This window comes from Accipiter gentilis, chromosome 17 (genome assembly GCF_929443795.1).
Source record: "Accipiter gentilis chromosome 17, bAccGen1.1, whole genome shotgun sequence".
Taxonomy (NCBI): Eukaryota; Metazoa; Chordata; class Aves; order Accipitriformes; family Accipitridae; genus Astur; species Astur gentilis.
The window spans coordinates 10,907,960-10,929,684 of NC_064896.1; the positions used below are offsets into that span (position 1 = coordinate 10,907,960).

The following is a 21,725-nucleotide window of genomic DNA, read 5'->3' on the forward strand; positions in this document are numbered from 1 at the left end:
TCTTTAAATTAAACAGAACTACTTTTTGCAGTAACCATAACTATGGCCCTCTACCAGCTATACAGCCCTCTGTACACAATGGATCTTTGGTTTGCAGAAGAAATTGTTGATTTAGAGGAACAGTGTAAAGGGGAATTATAGCCACAGCATATGTGGGATCTGTGTACATTCTAACATTTTGTTAGCATCTGGGGAAGTTAGAAAATAAATCTTTTTGCTGTATTTGAATGATAGAAGTTTGCTTTTTGCAATTATTTGAGCAAATTCAGACAGTAAGTGTTAACAATTTATCCTATTAAACTGCTGAAGTTAAACAGCAGGGCATTTATGCATCTGAAGTGGTTCCATATGCAAATATATTAAATTGCAATAACACTTTCAAAATACTATCACTTTGCATTCCCTACACAAGTCATCCAACACACGGAGTAATCACCAGTACAGCTGTGTAATTAGTAGAAGAAGGATGTCCTTTAAACACTTACTAATTGTAAATCTAAACAAGACAAATATTAACAAACACTAGGACATGCATGTAACAGAAAGCAAACCCAGAAAGCCCAAAGCAAAATTAAAGAGCAAAAACTCCTGCAAGGCATCAATTACTTAAAGCATAGTGGAAGAGAAACTGATACAATGTGGAATGAAGAAACAATGTCTTTTTTTTTTTTTTTTTTTTTTTTAAGGACAATTTAGAAACAACTGGTGGGGAAAAAAGGTTTTAATTTTCCTTTTTTCTTCTTATTTCATCAGTGAACATTGCCTTTTTCAAAGGCTCAAGAAAAGCATTTGATTGTTTTAATAAAAAAAAATTGATTCCATTGAATTAAATTAGGCAAGATACTGAATAGGTTCATTGCCACAAAGAAGTCAACTTTTCTACCTTAAGGCAGGCCTGAGGGGAGAAGTAAAGCTTTACTTTTCATTGCAAAGAGCCATTTCAAAACCATATGGCAGAGATGCCACCTGGGAATAACTCCCTGTGCCCTACATACCTAATTATCACAAGCTCCAGCTACAGTTGCATGCACAGAGAGGAGGTAGGAATGACCTTCATAAGTAAAGAAAACATAAAAAGAGGAGGATAGCAAAGCTAGAAAATGAAGAGAAACGGATGGAACTGTCAACTGTAAAACTGCAAAATCCTCCCATGCAAGAACATGAATAAAATGGAGAATAGTGCTTGGATTAGATGAAAAAGTTCCAGCTGCAGTCACTGAAAGACTTACTGACCTGTGTTTGGGATTGGTAAGACTTTTGCTGGGCATTATTTTAATGGAGCTTACTTTTACATAAGGCGGAGAGCTGTAATATATTTCTCTTTCATTTTCCATTGCAGCTATTGCAATAAAACTCTGTACTGCTTTACACACATTGTAGTCTTCAATATCACTATTGCACCACTTCAGAACCTCTTTTATTTCAATCCCCTCCTCAGGATGGCAGTTTTCTCTTTAAGCAAAGAACTATTACTGCCAGATGATGGATTCTGTACTCAGCATCAAAAAATAGTTGGTGAATCGAATCCAGAAGTCCTGAAAAGAAAAATTACCACCTCAGACCATGAAAAAAATGCAGGTTCTTGGCTTTTCAATAAGCTCTGATTCCATAACTAGGATCAGTTGAACTAGTTTTTCTGATTGATTTTGGCACTTGCTGACTTGAAATGCCAAATATTATGTTGTGAGTAATCTTTTCCTCCCCAAAGCTCTACATTTGTGGATTATGATGACTGCTGTCTTTGATCAAATGCTCAGAAAGTTTCCACGCAGAGAACCAAACGAGGAGGAAAAACAAAAGAACCTGCAGCAGCACACGACTGACAGACAAAATACAGAGAAACACACCACAAAGGCCAAAATGGATTTTATAGGGCTATTTGTCTATGTGGATATTGCATCAGAGAAGGTCTAAATACATCATACATGATACAAGTTTCTTAAGCTGACAAGAAGAGACAAAGGGGAAAAAAAAGAGTGGGGCCAAGAGCTAATTTTTAATCCATCAATGTTTCTGAGCAAGCAACAACAATTCAAATATTCTGGGTACTTTGTTGGATCCTGGGGAATAAAAAGACAGGTTATTAGACCTATTAATTTATATTCACAAAATAGATTCCAATTACAAGTAGTTTCTGACTCTTTCTGGCCCCACAGCCATTGCAAGAACCTCTTTAATTACTTGCCTCTTTTGCAATAAAATACAATTAAGCAGTGTTAATTATTTGACACAAGATATTTTGAGTACGGAAGAAGCTAACCAGTTGCTATAACAACATAATTTAATGAACTTGACTGGCAGGTATTACAGAATGACCTCCTATAGCAGAACAGTTTTGAACTGCAACCCCACTTTCAAACATATCATCTTTGTTGCAAGTTGTACCTACAATAAAATAAGAACATACTGAGTAGGAGAGTGATGAAAGAATTCATAAAACCATCAAATTGTCACAGCATTTCACACTTCAGGATGATGCATAAACATTAAGCAATTAAGACAGAGGTGGGAAGGCTACTGATTAAAATAAAGAATCTATTTGGAAAAAAATTCTTTCTCTGAAAGACAGAAGTCTGGGATAATGTTATAAATTAAACTAGACAAAAGCAATACCAATCCAGTCAGTAATTGTCACTTCTTCCTACAAGGGCAGCAACTAAATATGACATGATGTATAAATACTTCAGAAATATTACAACAGCATTAGCAGATGTCTAGAGAAAAATAAATTAAGACAGATCTCTTGAAATTTCTTTACATGATTCCAGATAATCTTCATTGTGTCCCACAAAAGGATGCCTGGTCACAGAGAGAAAGTGAAAGCTAAGAAGTTACCAAGTTAACAGAAGAGCAGTTTTAGGGAAGTATATTATGACAAGACTGTGTAACTTCAGGAGCACTTTGCTCTAGCTTATAACTAATGAAAATTATAGTGTTCACCATTTGAATTTGGTCAATCATTCAGATTCAAATTTTATTTTTAACACAATGAAAGGATGAGTAATTCAAAAGGAATTCAGCAAGGTGCTCAATTTTTACAGATATAGAAACATCGTTCTGTAAAGAATTGGGTTCTATAATTTTGAGTGCAGAAAGACAATACATGAGCTTCACAGAGCCAGAGATACTGTTTCATTCCAGCAAATAGATCTATGTTGTTTATAATAAAATACAAGTAACATATCCAAGTTTTCTTACCTTTTCATTTGAGTTACTGGATACTCAAAATTAGATTTAAAGCTAAGACAGGGTATTCATGTTTGGTTTTACCCAGAGGCTAAACCATTTCTTGAAAAGGTTCAGCTCTAATAATTAAAATTGATGGAAATCACTAGAATTTTCTAACTTTATTATCTGTCACTAACTACAACCTCAAACATATCAGAAAAAATTTCTTGACTGATGTCTAATATTCACCTTCACCTTTCTTGACCTTATGACTTCTTTAGCAAGTCAAACCAACTTGTGAGTCAACCCAAAACTCACAAGTGCTTTAGAAAGCCACACACACCTACCATTTTGCCAGTATCCAATTAATCATATCTCTCCTTCCTTGAACAAACTGGCAAAACCTACCTCTGCTTCTCTGCTAGTCAGTGTTAGCAGAACACAAATACTTGCATTTGCTTCCACAAGTATTTCCAAAAGAAAATTTAGCTAAATCATAAAATAAGAAACTACTCAAAACATTAAAATATTTTATAAACACTTAAGGGAAGACAAAAATATAGAAATGAACCCAAAATGTTTATTTAAGTGTCAAAATTAGTTATCTTTCATTGTATATTTAGCAACAGCTTTTTTTTTTTTTTGCTGTTTAATTTGATTTTCAGATGCATCTCAGGGAACTTACAAGTAAAACTGTGTGTCTACTACTAAGCATATCATTCTGATTCTATAACAAAAAACATGTTCAAGGTTTTGCTTTGTTCTCAAAAGATTTTAAATATTTTAAAAAATATTTTAAAATAAATCTGGAAAATATCTAATAAAAATCTTAAATAAAAATTAATTATTTAAAAAAATTAAGCTTATTTTATTCTTAAAATGTCTATAGAGTTTTAGAGATTCATATCTTAAAGTCTATGAAGTATTTCAGTATAACATACTTGAACATTTTTCACATGAAAGCTCTTAGGAGGACATATTGTATGAACTCCTGCGGGTGAAAATTAGGGCACTATCACCATCTTTACCACTCCAGCATTAATACGGAAGAACAGCTGATAGAACAAGAGTGTCAAAATTAATCATGAGACTCGTATACCATATTTAAAGAAAAGAAAATAAATGAAAAGGATCAAAGAAGTGTTTAAAAGTGTTTTGAAGAAATGTATTAGGGATAAAACCAACTTATACACACAAAACAGATTTTGCTAGAAACAGATGCATATGGGACATTACATTTTACCTCCAATGTTACTGCCATTCCACAGATGGGTAAGACAGCTACGTATAATACAAACTTCTTCAATTTTTCCACACAGTACTGAAGTCTACTGGCTTAGGATTTCCAGAACTATTTAAACAAGCATTGACTACTATTTGACTTGCCTCTTAAAATATTTTCAAAGGGGGATAGAAGAGCATGTGACCTGCTTTTGAGTTTGATTTTCACAGCTACTATGAAAACAATACATTCATTAGTCGAGAATGGAAAGACACATCTCAGAGGTGAGATCTATTAGACTGCAGGATACTGTTATTGATGGTACTCCACTCCATCCCCACATACACGGAAGAATATAGTCCTTATGTATGGAGACAATCTTTCTGCATGGGCCAGTGCTGAAAAATTGAAACTGGAGCTTTACATCTTTTTCTGAAAATAGCTAAGATGATGATTTTCATTAATGCAAGCAGAGAATAATTTAACTTCAGCACCTCTTGACTAATTGACTGCTTAACTTTGCACTGAAAGTGTATTTTAATATAACTATGCAATCACTGTATGCAAAACATACTAATAACTTCTGTAATTTATGTATTCCAAAACATTATGAAGGCTAATGAACCTTGCTGTTTTGATTTATCATGCAAGATAACCTGGTTAGACAGTTAGTCATTAAGCAGCTGTTTTCTCATAACACAAAATACAAGCTTTCACTAATGGAGAAAATACTATAAAATACATCTTACAGGTACATAAGGACTACTTTACTCATTCCAGAATTTTCTATAAAACTATGAAAAATTCAGAAGTGTAAACAATTATTTGTCAAAGGTCTCCTCAGATTTTTTTCAAGGACAGGTGGAATAACTCTTATCTTCATAATGCTCTGGCATCTTCTAAATGCCTCACTGGCATTATCCAATCAACCTTCTGAGTATCTCATCTTCCACATAGAGGAGAAGGCAGAGATGTTAACTTATGTCACCAGCAAGAGCAATGTATTCTAAATCATCACAGGAACAGAAGTCTGCCATTGTAAAAAATCGTGGGTCTGCACTGGTAACAGCCAAGGTTGTTACTAGATTCCAACTCAGAGAACAAGTTTATTTCCTTCTGTTGAAACTAAATGAGGATGAAGTTTCATAGGTGTCATGGAAATTTCAAGGGTCTGTAGTTAGGTTGGCATGTTCTTAGATAAAGTAATAAGCAGATTTCAATCTAAACAACAAAGGTACTTAGTCTTTGGGTAAGTTTGAGAGCTTTGATGATAACTTGTAAATACACTTAGTAAAAATAAATAGATGTAGTAAACCAAATTTGCTGCAGAAGCCAAAACTAAAAAGTATTTGAAGTTTTTGCTTTATAGGTACAAAGGGCTGTAAATTTGAAGTCAGTTATTCAAGCCATACTTTACTCTTTGGAATCCTGTATTAAGGGCAGGGAGGGAGAACACATAGAAATCTTAAAACTACTTGGAATCTGTGAACGTCAAAGGGCTAACTTGCTTTGATATATGTAGAAGATTACTGTGAAGCAATTTAGTATTTTATCTAATCATGTTCCAGAGCAGAAGTATGAGGGATGCCAAGTGCCTTATCACCTTGTTCTTGTCATGAGTTCAGAGGCAAAGAGCCTCAGACCAAAGCTCTTGCCTTTCTTGGGTCTCCACACACACACCCACAAAAAGATTTCTTTACAAGGATTGTCACCAACACATCAACATGCTGCACACAGTTGCTTCAATGAAAAAATAGACTCTTCCTTCCTCTGTGTAAATTTGTATAGTGAAATAATTAGTGTTGAGGATGCTCACACAGTGTGTATTGCAGGAGGAGTTACTTTGGACTAGCCCTAATCTGGTTTCACAGACTCAAGGTTCATGAGGAGAGTGAGCTAAATACACTCATGCATCTCAGCTTCCATTTCAGCATTTTTTATATTCCAAGACTGCTTTACAATGTGAATTAAAATAACAGAAATGGGAGATGATTCGGAAGACTGACTAAAAAGTGTATTACAGAACCAAACTAAAATACACCACACTATTTAAAAATGTTTCTCACTAAAAGAATTATCAGTGGTGGTTTTTTGGTTGGTTTGTTTTTTTACAGTCTATATGTAGTGTATCTTTACCTTTCTTCTCACTGCATTTTTAAAAGTCCATTACGAACAGCCACACTATATGCCAAGTGTCAAGTCTAATTAAGTTATAATTATTATGAGGAATTATTACCCAAATAATAACTTGTATCCCAGGAGATGAGTATCCTAAATATGCATATGTAAGAATTTGATTCTATTGCTAAACAGTGTCAGAATTCAAACAAAACAAAGCTGAAAAGTCAGATTTAGCTGCATTACAGGAAAGTGAGAAAAATGTCCACCTTTGGAAACATAATACGCAGAACAATGGTGATACAGTAGGACATCTGAAATACTTGCTTTTGGCACTCCAGTAAGTTCTATATTAATTCATAAATAAGAGGGACATTTTCAGTAAGCTCATAACACTTTCAGATTCTACGAAGTTCAGAACTGATATAGAAATTGCATGTGCTCACATACAATCCAAAATACATATTTCACTTTTTTTCACGGGAAAAATAATTTAAGTAGGTCCTGAGCACACTTACTTGTTTTGTTTGTTTCAGAAAGACACAAACTTTCTAATTCAGAAAAAAAGCTCCACAGAAAGGGTCAAAGAGTAATTCAAAGAGTAATTTCATACTTACAAGAAGGCAATCTGATTTCTAGGAAACTTAAAACATCCAGGGCAAGTGCAGTAGTGTATATTTTAGATATGCTCTATTGTAAAATAAATGAGTGCATACAGCACTGATTTAAAAATTAAGTTTATCCACTCGTGGATAGAAATAATTTGGCCTAAATATATTAGTTACTAACTTCATTCTGCAAATTAAGTTCATTTGATAAGAGCCTTAATACATGCTTGCTTTCATGCATCTTTCCTTAATTTATCCCGAGTTCTTAAGATTCCTGCAGTTTTCAGTCACCCAGTTCTACCTTTGCAATGCTTAAGTATTTTTGCTGAATTTAGAACTCCTGTTTATTTCTGCAAATCAAATGGGTATTTATATGAGTCACTGTTTGCTGGTGCTTAGTCTGAGTCTTCTGCAAAAAAACAAAGTGAAATATGGCAGGGTACAGATGTCATTGTAATGGTACACTCTGTCTCTCCTGTCCCTTCTACCTGTTTTTAAACAAAATCAAGTTTGATTCTCAGAACTCCAGCTACATTCTAAAGTATTCCATAAAATGTTATCTTCTTCTTATAAGAATTTTACTAGATCTCTTAAGGATTCTTCTCAAAGTGATTTTCTAGTTTTAAAGAAAATAAATTTTCTAGTTCTAAGGATGTGTGCGATGCTTCAACCTTATGTTTAAAATGATTGGGGTTTTTATGCTAAAATTCACAAATCAATAAGCATGCCTTGGGAAACCTCTGGAAGAACTGAAGACTTGGGATCATTAGTAAACCAAGCATGTATTAGAAAACAGTTAGTGTGACTGAATTATTTTGAGTTAAATTTTGCACGTAGTTAATTTTGAAAAAAATGTGTACAAACACAGAGAAAAGCATGGTACAAAACCAAGGTCATTACGTTTGTAGTAATCTAGGAGGGATTACTAGCCTGTAATCAAGGAGAGAAGAAACTTGTGGAGGGAGATTATATACGGCAGGAAAAGGAGGAAAAAGATCAGGAAAGGACAGAACTGGGAGATTGAAAATTGTAAGAATCTTCAGAACTCTGAATAGATTAAGGAAAGATGAACTGTATATAAGACAAGGACCAACACAGAAACATTAGGATTGTAAGATAACTAACATATCAATAAGCATGGTTATTAAAATATCAGTACTAAAAAAGGCAATATACATACATGCATGTATGAAAAATGGAGTACAAAACAAAACTATCAGTCTTCAAATTCTGTTTCATATCAGATGTGAACAAAAATTACTCAATTTACATTTGGATTATATCTGTAGAGACAGAAGAATAAAATACCTTTTTTCACTATACTACTCATAAGAAACATTAATACCTAGTTTGTGTGCTGAAACTTGCTGAAGTTCATGATGATTTTACAAGGCTGAACTAGATGTTGAGAGCAAGTTTTGCTTGAATCAGTTTAGTAAATCTTGAGGGAGTGAGATCTAAGAGTTAGCACATAGGACAGCTATCAGAGTTAAACACTCTGCTGCTGGTTTGCTACTCCTACCTCTCTTTTATGGTTACAGGCAAGTCATTTGTGAACATGGAATATACCCAGCAAGTTACACCTGCTTTTATAACACACATTGAAACTTCAGACTGAATATCATACCCACAGGAAGTACTTCCAAGGTTCTTTTAGAGGCTTACACAAAGAGACTCAGGTCTAACTTGTATGTACCGTTCATAAAGAAATTCTGGAATTTTTTTAACATAGGAAAGGACCACAAAAGACTCAGCAGCAATCCTTGATTGGCAGAAGTCTGATTTCACCCTGTTCTTCCATCTGTATAAGCCAAATAATTTAAAACTCCTTGCAGTATGTAAATGGCAAGCTAGCAACCATTAGAAAATACTCTCAACTAAGCAATGAAGCTGGTGAAGGGTCTGGAGCACAAGTCTTATGAGGAGTGGCTGAGGGAACTGGGGTTGTTTAGCCTGGAGAAAAGGAGGCTGAGGGGAGACCTTATCTCTCTCTACAACTACCTGAAAGGAGGTTGTAGTGAGGTGGGGGTTGGTCTCTTCTCCCAAGTAACAAGCGGACAAGAGGAAATGGCCTCAAGTTGTGCCAGGGGAGGTTTAGGTTGGATATTAGGAAAAATTTCTTCACTGAAATGGTTATCAAGCATTGGAACTGGCTGCCCAGGGAAGTGGTTGAGCCACTATCTCTGGAGGTATTTAAAAGATATGTAGCTGTGGTGCTTAGGGACATGGTTTAGTGGTGGACTTAGCAGTGTTAGGTTTACAGTTGGACTTGATGATCTTAAAGGTCTATTCCAACCTACATGATCCTACGATGCTATTCTATTCTATAAAAACAGTGTGACTGATACTGATCTTTACAGAAATGGGTTTTTTTTGTTTCCTTGTTGCAGGCATTCATTGATATTTACCGTTCAGTAAATCCATGACTTAGTGTCTTGAAATACCATCTACCTCCTTGAATCTTGGGAAAAATTCCAAAGGTAAAACAAGACATTGGAAAAATCAACAGTCAGGAAAGTCATGCTGTCTAATAAACATCAGCACTACCATCTCCCATTAGAAAGAACTGAGCAAACACTTGGGAGACAAAGAACAAGAACAACACTGGACACAGTAGTACTAAGATCAGTCTTCCCAGATCTGAACATATTATAATATAACCCTAACTCTAGCTGAACCAATAATTGACACATGGGAATTATTTTTGGTTAAAATTCTGAAACAGAATCCCAGTATAGAAGGTTTAACAGAAAATAAAAATTAAATCTAACAATTTATCTGCTTGCACTGTGCTACGTTCTATCTTCTTTTCAAAGGCATTAGGAATAGGTTAAATACCCCGCAAAAAAGGCAAAAATTGTGAGGCACCAGAGATGATGCTTGATAGTAAGATGCTTGATGGTTGTAAAGCTTTACAGTTTTTCTTTGGCCACAAATAGCCACCTAAAGAATCTCTAAAATAAGCATTCAAGAAAAAGATACCAACTGTTGATCAAGCCTTTCACAGCTGGAATTGAACAGTAAAAGGGTCTGGGTTAGTGCACTTTTACAACAGAGGGAAGGAAGTCTGATCATCAGCAAGCTTCCCAGATGATGCAAAATAGAACTGGACAGCAAGAGCATTGTTGCAGTACCTCAAAGTGGCCCCCAAGACATTCATTATGCACTGAATATCAAACTCAGCTTTAATTCACTAACAGAACATTAAATACTTCAAAGAAAATGCTGATGAGTGACATTCTAGCATTGGCCATCCCAGAGAGGCATGTGAGCAAAGAGAATTAAGTGATTTGTGGAATGCTCCCTAGCTGAACCAGGTCAAATGCAGAAGAGAAGTCTGTAAAAGTAAATATGTGCTCTATTAAGACTTATGTGTCAGGGCAATGATTGAATTTAAATATGATTTCAGGGGAAATAAGAAACTACTTGGGAGAACACACTGTAGTCTAGTGCTTACACTGTGTTAAACACTCATTCTGTGACAGCATCAGTTGCTGCATTTCAACTATCTGTACATCAAAACACTGGGCAGCTCCCTTCCTACAGTGACAGTAAATTGAGTGAAAGGAAAATTACTACAACTAAAAAAAAAAAAAATATTTTTAATTGGTATTTCTTTGTGTCATAAAATCAGATGTACAGGAATAAGTGAACAAAGACATCTACAATGGTACAGGTTCTCAAAGTCCAACGCAGGAGAGAGAGGAACACAAGCACGCTGGAAGAATCTTGCTAACTGAAGGAGTACACAGTTGAATCAGAAAACAACATAGTCTTGTTAAAAACAGTAAACAACAAAGTTAAAGTACAGTCTTATCTCCTAAATCCAGCAAAATGTCCTGCTAAGTTATTTCAGGCAAATCAACTGTAATCATCATGGATAAGTTTCAAATGAGTGGTTGTTGAAGTATACACATGGTCAAGCTGGTTCATTTTAGGAAAAAGAGAGCAGTGCCAGGCTGCTGCAATGACAGCTCAGCAAGCTGAAAGAACTGTATCCTGTGGTTTGCAACTGACTGTTTCAAAACCAATGTGCACAGCCTCCAAAGAACTTACTGTCAAAAATATCAAGTCTTTTAAATTGAAGCATTTAGAAAACAGTGTCTGAAAGATATATGTGAGGATTTCTTTCAGGGAAAACCTGAGTCTTATTAAAAGCAAACATAAACATCCCTTCATCTCACTTTTTGATTACTCAAAATGGTAGTCTGTGCAAATTTTCTCCACGTGTCCTGTTTAGATTGTCATCAACAAATGTAATTTACAAAGCATATAAATGGCACAAACCAAAATCATAGGACCTATAGCTGTGTTCATACAGAAGCCCCGAAAGAAAGTCAGAAGCAGTACACGGCTATTCTTGTTTATCATTTGGATGTAACAATCCAGATCTGATAAATCATAACTTATTACTGTTTTTTCTTAAATCTAAATTTCTATTCCACCATGTCAAATGTTCTTTTTAAAAAAATCCTCCTCATCAAAATACATAAATAAAATACTGACTATAAAGGTATACATACAAGGCCGAGAAACACAAATTGAATGCTTCTATCTCTGATTTGCACATGGCACAGTAACACAAAACTTGCATGCTAGGTCTGATCCTCTAATGTACTGAGCACTGCCTTGCAAGTGGTGAAGCATAGATCCTCAAACATTTTCACAGGTTTCACTTCCATTAAGATCCTTTGTTACAGAAGACTTCAGTAAGAACTAAGTGCCTAAATGCTTTGGGCAACCTAGCTTGCAGACTCTAGAGCTCATATCTAAAGTGACTGGGAAAAGAGAAGGCTCAGGCCCTAAGAGTTCCAAATCTATCATATTTTATTTCAAGGGTTGGTAAGGGATGGGTTGGTCATCTATCATGTCATTTAAATATACCTACAAACTTGAAAAAGCATTGTAATGAATAATTAAGAAGATCATAAATTTTGCACTACCCACAAAATGAAGGTACTTTAAGTTTTTCAAATATAAAATAAATGCATATTTCATTACAAAACAACACGGATTGTTGGTGGGAGTAAGAGCTGGGTTTATGCATTATTCACTCATGAAAAAAATTCATTAATTCAAAGATTGCCTGATGGTGCTTATGCCCTTCTGCAGTGCTAAGCCTGAGGAGGAGTGAAGGTGTTTCAAACTCAAAACTTGCGCATCACTTGCTTTTGCTGGCAGTGGAATGCTGGAAAATAACTGCACACTGCCCAGTCACTTCCAGTTCCATGTTGACCTGCAGTCTACAGAGGGATCAACAGAAAGAATATGGCAAAGCTACAACTGGTGGGCAGTGTTTCCCCAGGGCTCTCAGTCCGGCCCACATACAGCAAAGAGCTGCAGAAGTGTTGTGCGAGATCTGAGCATTCCCAGGTTCAGCCCCCAAGCAGGTAAGTGATGTCACTTACAAGAACTGTAATGCGTGGGCCCATCAGCCTACAATTTTCTGCTATTCATCTTCTGTCAGCAGATAAATGGGAGCAGAGCATCACATGTAGATTTAATTGTGAGCAAGTCAAATTACAGAATTGGAAGGCAACAACTGCTTCAGCCTAAGGAGACAAATCTGTGTGACCAAAAGACATCGGCATGTATCTCCAACTAAGGGCAGTGCAAAGGCAGACTGCAAATAATATTGGGCATACTGATGCATCAATGAAAGGCAGAACAGCTATTGTATGAACTTTTGCCATAATTTTATATTTCTGACATCTCAGAAGCCTGGCTTTTTCTGACTTCAAACCCTCTCAAGATGGAAAGAAGATACTGGCAGGAATTCATAGTTCTACACTGAATAAGGCTTTTTTCATCAAATTAGTAGACATATGGACTTTTTATCTGGCAATAGTAAAAGTGGTTGTTTTTACAACAGAAAGAAGTAAGCTACAGCATTTCACAAATATCTGTGTTATGACCTTTGCTGTTCAATCTCTCTATATATAAATCTGAAAAAGGAGCAATTAGCATGGGTGCAAAATTTGCTGATGATATGAAAATATTCAGAGCCAATTAAAACCAAACTTGACTGAAATGAGTTGCAGAAGTTCACAATAATGAATTATGTGGCAGTAAAATGGCAATCAAAATCTAACACCAATAAACGCGAAATAATAACTATGAGAAAAGTACAGTGTTGGTTCTGAATAAGGTGTTATCACCCAGAAAAATGACCTTGGTGTTTCTATAGGTGGCTCTCTGTTAGCATCAGTCTAGCATGCAACAGTTGTCAAGAAGTCAAACAGAATATTAGAAATTAGTAAGAAAGGACCACAGAAACATGAACTACCAGTGACAAACTGTTTCACTCACTTTATAAAGTATTTTGAATGCAGTTCTCAGTTCTAGTGCTTGGAAGGCTATGATATGTATCAAGTACATTTTAACAAATTGTACAGCAACATTCAACTAAGGGTCACATTTAACCAGACTCTGACCAAACTCAGCCAATGCCATTGCCTACTACACATGCCCTTGAACCAAGAAATAAATAATGAACCAGAAATAATTTATGTTACTTTGCCCATAAATACTACAATCAGTTAGCTCAATGTACAATTTATCTTCGTTTGAGCACCTATTTCAATTTTGTTTTCCCACAGGGCAAGTAGATGCCAATTGCAGTAGATGAGGGAGACATGTAGGAAATGAAAAATGTCTGGGGCACAGTTCCATTAGTCATGGTTTAATCTCCATATGGGAACAAGCACCAGCAGAACCTGTCAACCACCAGAAAAGTTTGTGGCCTGGGGAAGAATTAGAAAAGAGCAGATGAGATACTGAATCATATTCCAAAAAGTGCTGATTTGGTGCACAAACCTTGCCAGGAGACATACCAAACTTCAAGGTAAATCTAAGTAAGCATGTTAATTTTACAGTATTTAGAAAAGCACGAGAAATAGAACCAGGTTCTTAATTTCAATTGCAGCAGATCTGGCATCTTAATGATATAATTTGCCAACTTGATTGTACAATATACTTAAAGGATCAAGGGTTTTGAAATTTGGTAGAACATTTGCTTTCTAGAAACATACAATGAGGTCAATAAAATAAACACCCTTCACTTTAGCTAGAAAAAGAAACCTACAGAAGGCAAAGTAATGAATGCCGATGTATTTCTTATGGATTTGATTTCCTCAGTAAGTACTATTGGAAGTTAACATCAGAGAATCTAAAAGTTGATTATTCCCCTCCTGCACATGGTTTTTACTCTTGTGCTTAGAAAAAAAATTGTCCCTTTGCTATTTTCTCCCGAAAGAACCATTATGTAACCCCTCCTTTTATAATCCTTTGTCTCTTTTTGTCTCTCTTTCCCAGACAGCTACAACATGAAAATATGCTGAGAAACATCTTAAAAAGAGAGTAAGCCCTGATTTATCATTTATATATCAGTTCTGTAACACTAACTAGTCATTAACCACGATCATATTTTCTTAAATTAAAAATCTGTTAATCTTTGGAATTAACAGGAATTTAAGATCACTGATAAAATGGCTGTTATTTTTAATCACTGTTATGGTATTTTAGCAAGTCAACTGCAGATAGAGATGAGTTACATTTTCTAATTGTTTGCTATTTTTTTCACTTCTCCCATTGTGAGCATTACCAAGTTTCAACAGACTCGTTACCACTGAAAACTGAATCTAAAAAAGTCAGTGCCAATGTAATATCAGTTGATACATAAACACATTTGTTACAATGATTTTAACTACTCTCCTTTATTAAAAACAAACAGTAACACCAAAATTATTTTCCAAGTGGTGTGATAAAAAAGCAGCAAACACATTATTTGCAAAACTCCAAACATAATTTGAAGAACGTAACTCTGGCATACTAAAACTTACTTAAGCAACTCAATATCATAAATGGAGGCAGTACTACAATAGTATCATGGCTGAACATTATGGTTGTAACTTCATTGCAATATGCTTCAGAGATTTCACAACTGCAAGATCATGAGTGTGAGTGATAATTCTTAAGATGATGCTGTGAAATCTGAGGATTCAAAAAAGATATCCAGACTGATCAAAATTCTAGGAACTTGAAAGAGAGACTGAAAGATGGGAATACTTTACTTTTGAAATGAAAACAACAAAAACTCCATAAATAACAAACACTTCAGAGATCACGAAGCACTCATATTTCTTGCCACTTTGCAGTTTGGGGCTATAGCATAGGATAACCCTGGTGTTCCTGTAAATGTACAATCCCATGAAGTTTCCGTTTACTGTAATTGTTAATGCAACCAACATTTCTGGATCAGACATAAAACCATAAAATATTAAGAGTGTTTTCCCTGTCAAGACCAGGCTAATCCATCAAATGGTACATATTTAAATAATCAAAGTAACTAGCATGTCACAATTTAAGCCCACTTTGTCATCCCTCCAAAATGAAAATACACCTATAAGACTGACACGGTTTTTATTGGCAGTGCCTAAATCAGTTACTCAATCAGAGTAAGTAAAATGGGCAAAAAGATAAAGGAATTTGCACTAGGATTTTGTCAGCATAAAGCTTTGCTAGTTGAGACCATAATTTTCATCATTCTTCTTCCTAATATTTTAGGCAAATACCAGCCTAAACATTCTACATCTTAAACACCACCGAGAGTAACAATTTTTGCATTAGTCCTATCTAACTTGTGAAGATAGTGCAATGTAGGTAGAATAGGAAAAAGAACAAACTCAAACTATGTCTTATCTGTAAAACTGAAATATTTCAATGCAATTCATTTTCTCCATTTCACTACACAAGTGTAAAAAAATCCCAGTGTTTTAAAGCCACTTGTCATTTTGTGCAAGTGAAAAGAATAACAAAATAGTTAACTATGTAAACATAGAAAATAAGATTTTCAAAGTAGAGAAATAGGATTTACAAATGTAATCCAAATGAAAACCAGAAGTTGGACAATCCAGTGCACCTCATGTTTCTTTTCTGCTTTTGTAAGCACATTTTTGCTGTTTAATAGCAATTTAAAAACTATGATGCATGCAGCCTGCCTCCTCATAATGAAGTGCAATATTTATAGACTTAAACAGAAACGGATTCCAGAATCCTTGCATTGACAAACTTCATTTTGTGAAAGTAAAGAAGACACATGTCTTCATTTGCTTCTTTCACAGCCATGCCTTTGCAAATACCATATCACTTGCACTTGCATTAACAAGCCATTGCATTACCATTCTGTCCATGTTCTATCCAAAAGCAACATCACAGTAAGATTTTCAGTGTGTTTCCCCATTATTTCTGCAGTACGGGTCATAGAACATAACCCCAATAAATCTTTTAAATTCTTTTTTTCAAGATGCATTTCCATCAACTACCTCTGACAATTCAGAGAATGTCACTAAGTTACAAATTTTGCCTAAGGTTATAAAAATGTCGCATCACTTATGGCCTCAGGGCGCACACACTCTGCAGTTCTCCATCAGAGCGGCACCTGGCCTCCCAGGTCAGATGCAATAAAGAATCATTTGCTGACCAACTATTCAGAGGGAGCAACCCGGGAGAAGGGCTCGCTACACAAGACAAAACTCACTTTACGTTTAAATTCTAACAGGCTCTAAATATATGAATGAACTTCAATCCTCAGACAAGGCTGCCTGGGAAAGAAAGACAAAAAGTGACAAACAATTATAAAAGGAGGGGTTACATAATGGCTCTTTCGGGAGAAAATAGCAAAGGGACAATTTTTTTTCCTAAGCACAAGAGTAAAAACTATGTGCAGGAGGGGAATAATCAACTTTTAGAGGCTTTGATGTTAACTTCCAATAGTACTTACTGAGGAAATCAAATCCATAAGAAATACATCGGCATTCATTATTTTGCCCTCTGTAGGTTTCTTTTTCTAGCTAAAGTGAAGAGTGTTTGTTTTACTGGACTCATTAGGAAGTCCCAGTGGGTATTTACTTGTTTGTTTTTCCTGTAAGTATCACAAATATCTGATAAGACAAACTGCAAAATGAAACTGTATAACAGGAGCTCAGGGAGAGTGTGTGCTGACAGTGAATTTGCAGGATCCATGCTCATCTGGGAACTTAAAGAAATGAGTTGAAAGGTACCGTCCATTACCGGGAACAAACAAGGATCTGCCTCCAAAAAAACTATCAGGGAGGCAAGGAGAATGACAGCACTGGAACCAACTGAGCCCCAGCAAAGGTATGACCACAAGGATGATGTGAACTTCAAACCCAGCAATCTGCACATGCAGCAACAGAAACAAGTGGTGCTTGTGCCATTACTTCCATTGCTTGCCCAGGCTTTTTGTTTCCAGCTCCTGCAAAGAGTTTCCAAGGTAAATCCCAACTGCAGAAACTTAATTTTTCTGTGAAATCCCTGAGGAAATCTCACCACATTAAATACATTAGAACTGCTGCAAGTGGAAAATAAACATCCCAACTTATTTCAAAGAGTTGGGTGAGCCGTTCTGAAGAATTTATCTGTGTACTCATTCTGTTTCATAGGAACAGGCTATTATAGTTGTATTTTTCTTTTACTCCACCTAGCCACTCATTCCAGTATTTCTTGGAACACACGCACCAGATAAAAGATTTGCTTTCAGCTCACATGAAAACGTTTAAGTACTTGACTGCACAGCAGATGGAACCATAATCACCAGCAAGTGTAATTTTACAAGCTTTACTGTTTCGAATTTAGTCTGTTTATAGAGACTTCAGAACAAAAAAGACCTGCTGAAGTCAACTGAAGCCAACATTTATTCATTTACCTACAGTCTCTGTATTGCTCCTGTTCATCCTGCAGATCAGATTTCAATCCAAACTTTTCGTAGTAAAGTGGCTTTTATTCATTATTTATTTATACCTTCAATTAACTCACTGCCAAGAAACCAGAGGTAATTTACTAGAAACAACTGTAGACTAAGTACAGTTTTTGCTGGGACAGCCATGATGGTTACAGGTGTGATTGATTCCTTGTTGCAGTATTTCTCATCTGGTAAGTGAGGGGTTTTTTTGAGTAACACTGTCTTTCACATACTTTACACTGGGAGTGATTTCTCTGGTAGCTATACCTACAAATATTTTTAGTGCCAACTCCAAACATTTGCAGACTGTAACAAATATTTACAAAGCATTCAAGCAAATACTTACAAAAATACTCTGAGATCAGTTACTTTAGGTGCAGAAAATTTCCATTAGAATGCTGTGCCACTGAGGAAGGTAAAGAAAAACCCTCCAGGACATGAAACAACTCTGTATTAGAGACATTGTACAGTACATATGAAGCCTACATTTTTGTGCAAGAATTTCATGTTTGAACTCTTAATGTATGGGCTTTATGTTACACTGAGGTAAGTGCCTTTCATGCGTAGAGCTAAAAAGAGGACATAAATTAAGCAAAATTATTTTCCATCTTTAAGTGCAGAACTGGATGTACATACATGCACACACATGGATCACAGCAATTTTCATGAAAAAAATCTGAATTTTCAGCTGAACTGACATTTCAGTAATGTTATCACTGAAATAACAGTGCTGGACTGACCACAAGTAAATGTGACATCAGAAATTCAAAAATGCAAACTATTAACGTTGACACTGGAAATTTGGCAAGAACCTCCCAAGAATTCACAGTTACATCTTATATCAGTCACCCACTTGAAATTCTAGGAATCCCACTGAATTTAGCCTTTAGCAGTAAGACTGATTAAATATTTCTTGAGTTCTTTACCACATAGGGTATTTCAAGCTTTTAAGCAGTATCTTATCTGACAACATTTTACTTTTTACAACTTCTTAATCATTAAATATCTCCATATTAGCCTTCTATTTAATTATCCTTAAAAAACCAAAATGCCAGTGTGCAACATCAAATAACCATTTTGGTTGAGAAAAATCACGTTCAGCCAATCAGATAAAAATACAGTACCAGACAAGTAGTTACTAAAGTTACTTAAGCCCTGTATTTTTGAACAGTGTTTCCCCTAAAGATGGTTTTGTGTCACATGGAACTATAGAAAACACCACCGTATCCCCCAAAACCTGCCTGGTTTTCTTTATCAGCTTTTCTGTGATTGTACTGTAACTCCATGGCTGGAAGCCTCATTGTTGGCTTAATGACATGGAAAGCTAAAAAGATGCCCCCAAACCCTGCTTTTCAAAGAGATTGCTTTATCTCCTTAAGTAGACTATAAATATTCCCTAAACTACCAGAATTTATTTGGAATGATGTCTCCACTCTTACATTTGGCATACAGTCCACTTACTCCTTCCATTTCCAAACAATAATGTTAGTTAGAATTAATAAGTATTGGTTATGATCCAGCCTGTTAATAGCAAGATTGATCCATGGGGTGTTTTATAGCTTGTTAAAAGTTTATTAGCTATCGTAGATCATCAATAAAAACTGCTTAATTGGCTAATTGCTACAGCTGCTGCTGTCAGTGATGCTTGTGATTCTTCCCATGTATACAGTAGCATCTACTCCTGAACACCACCCGTCTGGTATTCCTTTTACAGGAGACTCTTATAGCAGTTTTGTACTCTGTGATAATGCAGCAGTTTTTACCTCTTAACAGCTCCTATGAGAAACACTAGATTAGGTTACAGCTTCAGTCTGAAGAATCTTTTTAAAACACATGGAAAATTAAAAAATGAAAAGCCTTTCAAGTGTCTTGGTTTCCTAAGTAGTGACTCAGAACGTCAGCACTCTGATGGGCTGACTAGAGATTACTACAGCATCTTTGTTCAAGCCTTTATTGCAGCTGTTTCACAATCTCACATGGCTAAGCAAGTATTTGCACTGAAAAACATCTAGCAACCAAACATTTGGCCAGCTGCAATTATAAGAATGATAATATTTCACAATTATTTGTAGATATGATGTCATTTTATTTGAATTCTATTTCAAGTGATAAAATTATCATGTTTGGCACGCAGAAAATTTTCATTTTCTCCATAAACAATTTATTCTAATTGCTTGTAATATGAAAATTGTGTTTAAATACATCAAGAGTGTAATTTTGCTCACTAAAACAGCTCTTAACTGTTGCATATGAACAGCCCGACTGCCATGCTGTACTGCAGATGTCCGTATGAGACTGACAACTCTTCCAATGTTCTCAGAGCAACCCAGAAAGTCAATGTGACATAAGGAATATCATCAAGACTTTGCTTGTTAGAATCTGTTGAATACGGTATATATTTCAGGGTTTCAAACCTACACTAACCAAGTACAGCTATTTTATCAATATGCATTCTGGACAGCAGTGCCCAGGCTTTCACCAGTGAGAGCACAGGCCAAGTATTCCTCTGAAACAGGGTTCTACTTGCAGAAATTCCTAAGAAGCAAATGCATACAGTGTTTATTTATTCATTCATTCATCTATTCCTTCTGTAGATATTCAAACACTATATGCCTGAACAGATGAAGCCCTCAAGCACTGCTCTAAAGTAGGTTTATATACTAGGTCTATAGTACTCCTCAAAGGCTCTGAGTGAAGAGCAGTATTAGAACAGCTGAGAACAGCTTGTTATGCATGTGAATTTATTTATTTATAAGTGTGCAAACTGAATAAAGAGAGGGGGGTGTTTCTAGCAACAAGTCTCTCTGGACCTTCCAATTATCCTGCTGCTGAAGGGTGTTGTAAGACAACAAAATATATGCGCACACACACACAAAAGGGATCTAATTTCACTTATTCTTATAGATCATCTAAGGTTCATTTTAAAACTGTCTGTCCCTTATGCAGCACAACTATGCATTCCTGACTTTCAAATTCTAAAGCCAGTGTTATACATAGCATATTCCATTTTACTTTGCCTTCCAGAACCAACTTGATATTAATACAACGCACAAATATTACACTCTGAAATCCAGCAGCACATTATCTTTGCTTGTGGAACAACAACAGTGCAGTTATGACAATCTTTCTCTTGTGGCCTCTCTCTGCCCTGGAGTTGGTGAGATATAAGCACAATAGTTATGCAACAGAAAGTATTGTCCTAGCAGATTGTTAAATCTGCTTGCTAACTACACATTAAACATTGATCAATGCTGAAAGTGAATTAATGCATTGCAGATCCATTACATGTATCTTAAGCTACTATTAAGGCTAGAGTCTTCTGAATAATGAATGAAGTAACAAAGAATTTTAACCACAGTTCAACAGTATAGTCACATTTCAGAATAATAGTTTATGGTACAAAACCCTGAGTGCTTTAAGCCAGTATGAGCTTATCACGTAATAAAAAACTAGGTCAACTTCAATTCATATTACTGCTTTATAGTCTTACACATATGACTTCAGATCATCTCTACCAATAAATGTAAGTATTCAATTTTTAATAGTCTTCCAATATTTCCTACCCTTCAAAAAGGCATCTTTTAAGCCTACTTACATAGAAGGACAAGGAAAGAGGAAGAAAAGATGTAATAATTAGATATATGATTAGCACTGCCACCTATGAGCTGCAGATAAAAAAACAGATTCATTTCTCAGTGCTGAGCTGCTGCTTCTACTCCAGACCCTCCTATACTCCCACTTGTTTTCTGATCATTTCCTAGAATTCCACCAGTGCAGTGTACAAATTTACGAACATCCTTACAATACTAATTCTGCATAGATGCAATGTATCAGAACCTGGGAAGAG

At 35.6% G+C, this 21,725-nt stretch overlaps 1 protein-coding gene across 4 annotated transcripts in view; it reads right to left on the reverse strand.

The window, feature by feature from the left end:
• The window catches only part of CHID1 (chitinase domain containing 1), a 136,459-nt gene that overhangs the window by 19,542 nt on the left and 95,192 nt on the right, over window positions 1–21,725 (reverse strand). The window contains exon 11 of one of the 4 annotated variants that reach the window (XM_049820756.1): window positions 18,254–18,284. The exons of the other annotated variants lie outside the window; for them this stretch is intronic. Within the exon in view, the coding sequence (XP_049676713.1) occupies window positions 18,269–18,284 (16 nt within the window). The 3' untranslated portion in view covers window positions 18,254–18,268. Of the gene's footprint in view, window positions 1–18,253; window positions 18,285–21,725 lie in introns of those variants that run through there. 4 annotated transcript variants of the gene reach the window in all.